The 12,152-nt window shown below is 39.5% G+C and overlaps 1 protein-coding gene across 3 annotated transcripts in view; it reads left to right on the forward strand.

The window, feature by feature from the left end:
* Positions 1–824: 824 nt before the first annotated feature.
* Positions 825–12,152, forward strand: part of LOC133569684 (collectin-12-like) — a 52,822-nt gene continuing 41,494 nt past the window's right edge. The window contains exons 1-2 of one of the 3 annotated variants that reach the window (XM_061922208.1): positions 825–1,095; positions 1,595–1,645. In XM_061922208.1, the coding sequence (XP_061778192.1) occupies positions 1,089–1,095; positions 1,595–1,645 (58 nt within the window). In that variant the 5' untranslated portion in view covers positions 825–1,088. The remainder of the gene's footprint in view (positions 1,096–1,594; positions 1,646–12,152) is intronic. The other 2 variants (XM_061922207.1, XM_061922209.1) reach the window with 2 other exon arrangements.

The following is a 12,152-nucleotide window of genomic DNA, read 5'->3' on the forward strand; positions in this document are numbered from 1 at the left end:
TTGACCTAATTTGGGGATTGGCAACTCGCGGTTCAAGAGCCGCATGCAGCTCTTTAGCGCCGTCCTAGTGGCTCTCTGGAGCTTTTTCAAAAATGTATGAAAAATAAAAAAGGTGAGGAGGAAAAAACATATTTTTTGTCTTAATATGGTTTCTGTGGGAGGGCAAACATCAACACAAACCTCCCTAATTGTTATAAAGCACACTGTTTGCTTTACTGATTCGAGTATTTGGCGAGCGCCGTTTTGTCCTACTAATTTAGACGGCCCTTGAACTCACCGTAGTTTATTTACATGTGTAACTTTCGACTTTCTCGGACTTGTTTTATGCCACTTCTTTTTCTGTCTCATTTTGTCCACCAAACTTTTAACATTGTGCATGAATGCACGACGGTGAGTTTTGTTGATGTTATTGACTTGTGTGGAGTGCTAATCAGACATATTTGGTCACTGCATGACTGCAAGCTAATCGATGCTAACATGCTATTTAGGCTAGCTAAAAATGTACATATCGCATCATTATGCCTCATTTGTAGCTATTCTTTGAGGTTATTTAGCTTCATTTAAGTCATCTTAATTCAATTTATATCTCATGACACACTATCTGTATGTAATATGGCTTTTATTTTTTTGTGGCTCCAGACAGATTTGTTTTTGTATTTTTGGTCCAATATGGCTCGTTCAACATTTTGGGTTGCCCACCCCTGCCATAGTTCGATGCAGTTATTAAAAGACTCCGGCCCTAGTTCGATGCAGGCATTAAAAAGGGGCCGTAGGCGCTAAACCTTTATTTTGAAAGTACCACCGGAAGTGGGGGTGTTTTCGCTTGACTTTCCTCTCGGTCAAGAGACAGGACTGGCCGACACGAAGCATCACAACACTCCTGCTCAAAGTTGCGTGAGGAAAGGATGAGCTTCTAACTTTTTAAAGATTTTTCTGCAGTCCTATTTTACCCCCGTTTTTACTTTGAAAACAACTTTTGGACTTTTTTTTTAATTTTTTTTTTTTTTTTTTTTACCGGATGCTGAGATGCGCACAAAGTGACAGCGGTCCAGCTCTCCCTCTGTCATCAACGAGCTATAAAAAACGCCATGAAAGGTACGTGACCTTATGTTTTGTTACTTTTAATTCTACTTTGTATAGAAGTACACACTTTCCTGTTGAGGAATTGCATGCATGTTAGCGCACATAAAGTAATGCGCCTTCCAAAATGACGTCACAACACTCATCACTGTTGCCCATGACCCCCCAGGCCCTCCCCCCCGGTCCCATCTGTTTCCCATTAGGTGTGATGTTGTTCTGAGACTAATTAACTTTACTGTCAACAATCTAAAGCCTGTAGCTTTTACAGCACACACACACACACACACACACACACACACACACACACACACACACACACACACACACACACACACACACACACACACACACACACACGCACACACTTCAATAGTGTATGCACATGATATGAGATGATCCCAGTGAGCTGCTTCCACTTTGCCCAAACACTCGACTTGAAGGATAAAGTGGATTCCAGTGCTCTTTGTGTGCCTGCAAAATGTTGACGTCATGTGTTTGTCGTTATGTCCCACAGACGACTTTGCAGACGAGGAGGAAGTACAGTCTTTTGGATACAAGAGGTTCGGTGAGTGTTTGGAGAGGTGAACGTGGGACGTTGTCCCTGCTGCATAAACGCAGGAGGAGGTTTGGCTTTTGTTGGAAACATTTTCCCGACAGCCCACACATATCCAACCAGAGGAGGAGCTGAAATGTCTTTTTTCTCTCACCCCGTTATCCACAAAAGTCCCCCCACCCCACCACAAAAAAAGAAAGACTCATGCAAACATGACAAAACCTCAAATATGTAAAAAATTACGCAACGCGACCCTGTTGACTTTTAGTCCCTCGACGCTGATTACACGCTGTGCCGAGGGCCCCCGCGTTCCGTGGGGAGCTCCTTTTTGCGCGTGTGAGTTAATGAACGCTGAGCTATTTCCTAGCTCGTTCCTGCTCTGCCACTGTTAACCTCTTGAGGCCTAAGCTGTTTTTTTTACATGCTTTTTTTTGACAAACCCCGTTTCCATATGAGTTAGGAAATTGTGTTAGATATAAATATAAACGGAATAAAATGATTTTAAAATTCCTTTCAACCCATATTCAATTGAATGCACTACAAAGACAAGATATTTGATGTTCAAATTCATAAACTTTATTTTTTTTTTGCAAATAATAATTAACTTAGAATTTCATGGCTGCAACACGTGCCAAAGTAGTTGGGAAAGGGCATGTTCACCACTGTGTTACATCACCTTTTCTTTTAACAACACTCAATAAACGTTTGGGAACTGAGGAAACTAATTGTTGAAGCTTTGAAAGTGGAATTCTTTCCCCCTCTTGTTTTATGTAGAGCTTTAGTCGTTCAACAGTCCGGGGTCTCTGCTGTCGTATTTTACGCTTCATAATGTGCCACACATTTTTGATGGGAGACATGTCTGGACTGCAGACGGGCCAAGAAAGTACCCACACTCTTTTACTACGAAACCACGCTGTTGTTACACGTGGCTTGGCATTGTCTTCCTGAAATAAGCAGGGGCGTCCATGATAACGTTGCTTGGATGACAACATATGTTGCTCCAAAACCTGTATGGACCATTCAGCATTAATGGTGCCTTCACAAATGTGTAAGTTACCCATGCTTTGGGCACTAATACACCCTCATACCATCACAGATGCTGGCTTTTGAACTTTGCACCTATAACAATCCGGATGGTTATTTTCCTCTTTGTTCCAGAGGACACCACGTCCACAGTTTCCAAATATAATTTGAAATGTGGACTCGTCAGACCACAGAAAACTTTTCCACTTTGCATCCGTCCATCTTAGATGAGCTTGGGCCCAGCGAAGCCTGGGGCTTTCCTTGGTGTTGTTGATAAATGGGTTTTGCTTTGCATAGCAGAGTTTTAATTTGCACTTACAGTAGCAACCAACTGTAGTTACTGACAGCGGTTTTATGAGATGTTCTTTAGCCCACGTGGTGATATTCTTTACACACTGATGTCGATTTTTGATGCAGTACCGCCTGAGGGATCAACGGTCCGTAATATCATCGCTTATGTGCAGTGATTTCTCCAGATTCTCTGAACGTTTTGATGATTTTACAGACCGTAGATGGTAAAATCCCAAATTCCTTGCAATAGCTCGTTGAGAAATGTTGTTCTAAAACTGTTTGACAATTTGCTTACAAATTGGTGACCCTCACCCCATCCTTGTTTGTGAATTACTCAGCATTTCATGGAAGCTGCTTTTATACCCAATCATGGCACCCACCTGTTTCCAATTAGCCTGCACACCTGTGGGATGTTCCAAATAAGTGTTTGATGAGAATTTCTCAGCTTTATCAGTACTTATTGCCACCTTTCCCAACTTCTTTGTCACGTGTTGCTGGCATCAAATTCCAAAGTTAATGATTATTTGAAAAAAAAAAAAAAAAAGTTTATCAGTTTGAACATCAAATATGTTGTCTTTGTAGCATATTCAACTGAATATGGGTTGACAATGATTTGCAAATCATTGTATTCCGTTTATATTTACATCTAACACAGTTTCCCAACTCATATGGAAACGGGGTTTATAAAACTGTAGTACTATCAAACAGTAACAAAAAGTGTAAAAGTTGAAGTGTTTTTTTAAGCCACTGTGCAGTATAAAAACTTGAGTTAAAATGCATTTTTATGGTTGCAAAATATCAATAATCTCCGTACTGCTTCCACTTCTTACCGAGTTTGCTCCGAAATGTTATTTTGGCACGCTTCGAATACTGACAAACGTATTATTTGTGTGAACCCCTCTGGTCTTCGGACGAGAAGACTTCAAACTGTGTTCAAAGACATTCTGTGTCACCCGAGTAGAAGCATATTGTTTGTTTTTGCCTGGCGGAGGGTTGCCGTTGTGCCGTTCTTAAGCTTCCTCTCTGAGACTGCAATTTTAAAAATACCTTGGAAGACTTTTTAATGTGGCTGCAAAGTAATGAGTCTGCTTTTATGGAGGGCTCAATGGAAACACATACTAACACGGACAAACGGTCCATTACACAGGTTCTATACTTACACAAGTCCACACACACTTGCATACATGGGGAAATACACACACACACACACACACACACACACACACGGTTATCATTCGGAATGGGACCAAGTTTTTGATCAGGACTTGTGGGGACCACCCTTTCTACAGGTTGTGGAGGCATAAAAAAATGGGGTAAAATTGCCACTGCCTAGTTAGCTCATACACGTCTTTAAATCTCTGGATTGATGACGTAATGTGCTGATCATTCTTACTGGGGACCCTGGGGAAAAGAGTTAATATGGTTCATGGGGACCAGTGACGTGCAGTCAGGGGCCATCATGGAAAGAAGAAAATGCAAAAAAAATAAATAATAATTATTATATTGTTATATGTATCCAGTGATTATACTATAAAGGTAATTTAATGTCACCAGTTTTAAATTATATTGTATTCAAAATCGCTTAATTTTCACATTTGCCGTTCAAATACTGAGAATTACTTGCGGTGAGCCTCCCCGTCACTATGGATTGCACAATGACTCGGCTAACTGCTGGCCTGCTGTGCAGTGAGACCGTATTGCTTTATGAATTATATTATACATTTCCATAGTTTAGTTAGCTGAGGTATATAATGTACAGTGTATTTTGTCAACAACTGTATGTGTGTAAAGCAGGGGTGGGCATTACGTCGATCGCGATCGACTGGTCGATCTCGGAGGGTGTGTCAGTCGATTTCAAGCCAGGCATTAAAAAATAAACATAAAAATGAGCAATCATCAATCATACCAAGACTTCACTTTCGTCAGTTGTTTGACATTCTCGGCACCCGAGGATCTTGTGAGATGACGCTGGCTGCTGCGAGCTCATATTTAAGAAAAAAATCACTAACAGGGTGGACACAGAGAAACACATTTTATTTCTAGAGACTCCGTACCTACTGTCAAAACTCTAAAGACTGACTGCACAGTTCCTGTCTTCACCATAAAATACCTGTTTCATCCTGCCTGTGCTAACAAAATAAGAGTCTCAGAAAGCTAGCGTGCACAAGCTAGCAAGCTACGGAGTTTGATGCCAATGTATTTCTCCCCCGCCCTCAGCGACCGCTTTCTCACTTGCTTGCCCACCCGCACACTCACTGACGTCACTCACCTGCTGCCATACATTAAAGGGCCACACACATATGCTACTCTCATAACAAAGTGTTTAAAAACGAGTCTGCAAGTTGGACAAATGAGATGCCAAATCCAACCACTTTCATGTGGTATTGGACAGAAAGGAGGACTTTGTTTTTCCTCCATTTGAAAATGCGGACGTTATCAGCACCACTGTCTAATTCCAATTAATGCAAGTCATCAGAATCAAATACACCAACTTATATTCTTGTCTTCATGAAAGAAAGGAATCTATGTGTGTTAAACATGCTTGTATTATCATTAAACACCATTAACTTGTTAACAAAAATGTCTCTTTCATAAATAAATAAATATAAATTATAAATAGGAATGAGGTAGATCTCCTCGACTTGGTCAATTGAAAAGTAGCTCACCTGCAGAAAAAGTGTGAGCGCCCCTGGTGTAAAGTATTTCTTGTGCTAAGCAATCATAAAACTGCTGCAAACACGCACAACGTGAGGCGCCTGTTCTCCGGCCTCCTGGTGGTAGAGGGCGCTAGTGATCCCAGAGATCATTCTTGCACTACTCGGCTAGGCCGAAGCCGGTATGTTTTAAAGGGGAACATTATCACAATTTCAAAAGTGTTAAAAACAATAAAAAGCAGTTCCCAGTGGCTTGTTGTATTTTTTTAAATGTTTTAAAACATTTTACCGGTCCCGGAATATCCCTAAATAAAGCTTTAAAGTGCCTTATTTTCGCTATCTTCGAAACCACTATCCATTTTCCTGTGACGTCATACAGTGCTGCCAATGTAAACAAACAATGGGAATACCACAGCAAGATATAGCTACATTAGCTCGGATTCAGACTCTGATTTCAGCGGCTTAAGCGATTCAACAGATTACTCATGTATTGAAACAGATGGTTGGAGTATGAAAGTATTGAAGAAGAAACTGAAGCTATTGAGCGAATAGCTATTGACGCTATTCATAGCCATAGCATGGCTGAATAGCTGCGTCAGCATCGCCGGTAAAATGTGCAGATCAAAAGATCAGGACTTTCGCATTTTGTGATAATGGAGCAACTTAAATCCGTCGATTGGTAAGTGTATTTTTCGCATTAAATGTGGGTGGAAGGAAACGTAATATAGTTGCAAATGCACCTGCAGGTTATCCATACATCTCTGTGCCATGTCTGCTTCAGCACCGCCGGTAAATAGCATGTTAGCATCAATTAGCTGACAGTCACGCCGCGACCAAATATGTCTGATTAGCAAATAAGTCAACATCAACAAAACTCACCTTTGTGATTTCGTTGACTTTATCATCGCAAATGCATCTGCAGGTTATCCATACATCTCTGTGTCATGTCTGTCATCGCCGGTCAAATGTGAAGACACTACAGCACATTCAATGGGGGTCTGGCGGCAGACACTTTCGCATCTTCGATGCAACTTGAATCCCTCCCTGTTAGTGTTGTTACACTCTCCGACAACACACCAACGAGGCATGAAGTCTCCAAGGTTCCAAAAAATAGTCGAAAAAACGGAAAATAACAGAGCTGTCGTGTTATTTTCTACATACATGTGATTATTTAATAGTGTTAATGTTAGCAGTATTATCGCTAATAATAATAATAATAAGTGAAGTGAAGTGAATTATATTTATATAGCGCTTTTCTCTAGTGACTCAAAGCGCTTTACATAGTGAAACCCAATATCTAAGTTACATATTTAAACCAGTGTGGGTGGCACTGGGGGCAGGTGGGTAAAGTGTCTTGCCCAAGGACACAACGGCAGTGACTAGGTTTGCAGAAGCGGGGATCGAACCTGCAACCCTCAAGTTGCTGTCTACCAACCGAGCTAAAGTGTAATTTATTTATACTATTCCATACTATACTAGCTAGAGTACCTGCTACATTAAGTTAAAGTACCAATGATTGTCACACACACACTAGGTGTGGTAAAATTGGTCCTCTGCATTTGACCCATCCCCTTGTTCACCCCCTGGGAGGTGAGGGGAGCAGTGAGCAGCAGAGGCCGGGAATAATTTTTGGTGATTTAACCCCCAATTCAAACGCTTGATGCTGAGTCCCAAGGAGGGAAGAATGCTGGTATGAGCTTTTAAACATAACCCGTTAACTGCTGCCAATCAAATGGTGAATAAGATATTCTATAGCAGGGGTCACCAACCTTTTTGAAACCAAGAGCTACTTCTTGGGTATTGATTAATGCGAAGGGCTACCAGTTTGATTCACACCTAAATAAATTGCCAGAAATAACCAATTTGCTCAATTTACCTTTTTATAAATAAATCTATATATATAAATATATATATAAAATGGGTATTTCTGTCCGTCATTCCGTCGTACCTTTTTTTTCCTTTTACGGAAGGTTTTTTGTAGAGAATAAATGATGAAAAAAAGCACTTAATTGTACGGTTTAAAAGAGGAGAAAACACACAAAAAATGAAAATCAAATTTTGAAAGAGTTTATCTTCAATTACAACTCTTTAAAATTCAAAATTCAACCGAAAAAATTAAAATAAATAATTCATGGAACATCATTAGTAATTTTTTCCTGATTAAGATTAATTTCAGAATTTTGATGACACGTTTTAAATAGGTTAAAATCCAATTTGCACTTTGTTATAATATATAACAAATTGGACCAAGCTATATTTCTAACAAAGACAAATCATTATTTCTTCTAGATTTTCCAGAACAAAAATTTTAAAAGAAATTCAAAAGACTTTGAAGTAAGATTTAAATTTGGTTCAAAGGATTTTCTAGATTTGCCAGAATTTTTTTTTTGAGTTTTAATCGTAATAAGTGTGAAGAAATATTTCACAAATATTCTTCGTCGAAAAAACAGAAGCTAGAATGAAGAATTTAATTAAAATGTATCATTCTTTACATAAAAAAAAATACATTTACTTCAACATTGATTTAAATTGTCAGGAAAGAAGAGGAAGAAAATTAAAAGGTAAAAACGTATATGTGTTTAAAAATCCTAAAATCATTTTTAAGGTTGTATTTTTTCTCTAAAATTGTATTTCTAAGAGTTAAAGAAGCAAAGTAAAAAAATAGATTAATTTATTTAAACAAGTGAAGACCAAGTCTTTGAAATGTTTTCTTGGATTTTCAAATTCTACTTGCGTTTTGTCTCTCTTAGAATTAAAAATGTCGAGCAAAGCGAGACCAGCTTCCTAGTAAATAAATAACATTTTAAAAACATTGGCAGCTCACTGGTAAGTGCTGCTATTTGAGCTATTATTAAAACAGGCCAGTGGGCGACTCATCTGGTCCTTTCGGGCTACCTGGTGCCCGCGGGCACCACGTCGGTGACCCCTGTTCTATAGGGTTCATATGTTTATAAATCTGACTGTGATGAAGTCAGTGCCTCACCAGCCATGAACCTCACCACACGTCACTGATGGGGACCAAATTTAAATACTTTTGCATAATTCACACACATTTGTTGTACGTGACAACTGAGGACCATTTAAAAATGACATGATCCTCAGAATACAGCACGACAGCTTTCCTCTTATAGGACAGATAGAAGTGATTAACTAGACACGGAAGAAGTGTGAGCAGAGCAGCGAGTGCAGTACCAGCTCCAGCCCGATGATGGGGCTGCTGTGCAAATGTCTCACGCTCAAACTAACCAGCAAACATGTTTTATGGGCCAAAGCTTAAAAATCACTTAGGCATCTTCGAAATGGATCTGACTATCATTTAAAAAGGTTTCCCTTTAGGGGACCTGTTTTTTGGTCCCCATACCGTCAGAAGTCGCCTAAATGTGTGTAAACAGAGCGATGTCCCCATTAAGTCAGCATTGCCAGAAAACACACACACACACACGCACACACACAAACACACACACACACACACACACACACACACACACACACACACACACACACACACGCTTATACACACAAAGTAGTTTATGTGGAAAGCCTGCCAAGTTGAACGTTGGATCTGCGCCACGGTGCTCAGGTTTATTTCTTCAAGTGTACAGCGGTTTGACATCAACAGCCAAGAGTTAGGAAAGAAAATCTGATGAAAGATGAAAAACATGTCAGTGTTTTGTGCTGCAAGTTTGTGTTATGAAGGGAATTTGGCAAAGGTAGTGAGCGCAGAGGGAAAGTAGCTGAGTTGGTACTCTGATGTCTCAATTGGGGAAGGGAAGTGTCTGGGCTGGGAAGGATCCCAGCACTGGGAATGCGATCAAATGCATAGGTTGTGGTACCAATTTATGGTACCTGGTAATATGTACCAGTACCAATTTTTTGCGTGTTCATGTCGTAACAAATGTTGATTGTTTAATAACAAAATCTCCTTTTTTAATTTAACATTTACAACAAACTGTGCTATTGATCTTGAAGATAAAGTGCATCAAAAGCGCTCATCTGACTCTCATTGATTGATTGATTTAAATTTTTATTAGTAGACTGTACAATACAATGGATATTCCGTACAATTGACCACTAACTGGGAACACCCGAATAAGTTTTTGAACTTGTTTAAGTTGTCCACGTTAATCAATTCAGGGTAATGACGGTTCCAGGCACAAAGTTCAAAAGCCAGCATCTGTGATGGTATGGGGGTGTGTTAGTCCCCAAGGCATGGGTAACTTACACATCTGTGAAGGCACCGTTAATGCTGAAAGGTACATACAGGTTTTGGCGCATCATATGTTGCCATCCAAGCAACGTTAATATGGACGCCCCTGCTTATTTCAGCAAGACAATGCCAAGCCACATTCTGCGTGTGTAACAGCGTGGCTTTGTAGTAAAAGAGTGCCTGTAGTCCAGACCTGTCTCCCATTGAAAATATGTGCCGCAATATGAAGCCTAAAATACCACAACGGAGACCCCGGACTGTTGAACAACTTAAGCTGTACATCAAGCATGAATGGGAAAGAATTCTACCTGAAAAGCTTAAAAAATTGGTCTCCTCAGTTCCCAAACGTTTACTGAGTGTCGTTAAAAGGAAAGGCCATGTAACACAGTGGTAAAAATGCCCCTGTGCCAACTTTTTTGCAACCTGTTGCTGCTATTAAATTCTAAGTTAATGATTATTTGCAAGAAAAAAAATACGTTTCTCAGTTCAAACATTAAGTATCTTGTCTTTGCAGACTATTCAATTGAATATAAGTTGAAAAGGATTTGCAAATCATTGTATTCTGTTTTTATTTATACATAACGTGCCAACTTCACTGGTTTTGGGTAAAACTTTATTTAACACTTAATATATGGCCCAAATTAAAAGTAAAAAAAAAAGAAAAGAAAATAATGCTAAATGGCAACGGTAAATAGTCTGTATTTACACGGGTTGTACGACATCCAGGTACTATCAAGTTACCGCGATACAAATGAATTAAAAACGGTACTATGCTGCAATTGAAAAATACTGAATTTTTTTACCCGCACGCTGCTGTGTGGCGGTGACGTACTGAGCCGATGTTGATGTTTAGTGTGTCAGCACGCACACACAGAACGCATACAGGCAGAAGCAGTGTGAGGAGGAAAAATGGCAAAAATGGCAATTCTACTAATAAAGAGGGTGCGTGAAGCGCAGTAGGGGGGTATTTGGGTATGAGGGGCTGTTAGGGACATTATTCAGGATTACCTCTCACATGCACTACTGAAATGCTCTCACATAAACAACTCAAATGTTTTTCTCTCACAAACACTACTGAAATACTCTCATACACACTACTGAAACCCCCTTATACACACTACTGAAATGTTTTTTCTCTCACAACACTACTGAAACACTCTCATACACACTACTGAAACCCCCTTATACACACTACTGAAATGTTTTTCTCTCACATACACACTACTGAAACCCCCTTATACAAACTATTAAAATGTTTTCCTCTCACAAACACTACTGAAATACTCTCATACACACTACTGAAATGTTTTTCTCTCACAAACACTACTGAAACACTCTCATCCACACTACTGAAATCCCCTTATACACACTACTGAAATGTTTTTCTCTCACAAACACTACTGAAACACTCTCATACCCACTACTGAAATGTTTATCACTCACAAACACCACTGAAACGCTCTCATACACACTACTGAAACCCCCTTATACACAACACTGAAATGTTTTTCTTTCACAAACACAACTGAACCACTCTCTTACACACTACTGAAATCCCTTTTTACACACTACTGAAATGTTTTTCTCTCACAAACACTACTGAAACACTCTCATACACACTACTGAAACCCCCTTATACACACTACTGAAATGTTTCTCTCACAAACACTACTGAAACACTCATACACACTACTGAAACCCCCTTATACACACCACTGAAAAGTTTTCGTCTCACAAACGCTACTGAGACACTCTCATACACACTACTGAAACCCCCTTATACACACTACTGAAATGTTTTCCTCTCAAAAACACTATTGAAACACTCTCGTACACACTACTGAAACCCCCTTATACACACTAATGAAATGTTTTTCCCTCACAACGCCGACTGAAACACTCTCATACACACTACTGAAAACCCCTTATACACACTACTGAAATCCTCTCTCATAAACAACTGAAACATTTCAGTAGTGTAGGAAAGAATTAATTCTGAATAATGTCTCTAACGGCACCTCTCATTTGGGCTTTAAGACTAACGATAATGGTGACCCTTTGAACACGGAAGCGACATGCCCTTCCAAAAGTGGTAATAAAGTATCACCACCTTTGCTTCAAACTTAGGTAAACATTCAAAAAACAAACATCTAGACCTACACAATGAGTTTACCGAATGACAGGTATTGTCGTTAACCAACTCTGCTGTTGTGCACATGTATTTACGTACATGCAGCTGGTTGGCTTGTTGCCAAATTATAAGCGCCGTCAAAACCGCTGGCGTACCGTAAACTACAGTTATGCATGTAAAACAACAGAATTTTGTAACAAGTTCTTACAATTT

This window comes from Nerophis ophidion, linkage group LG15 (assembly GCF_033978795.1).
Source record: "Nerophis ophidion isolate RoL-2023_Sa linkage group LG15, RoL_Noph_v1.0, whole genome shotgun sequence".
Lineage (NCBI taxonomy): Eukaryota > Metazoa > Chordata > Actinopteri > Syngnathiformes > Syngnathidae > Nerophis > Nerophis ophidion.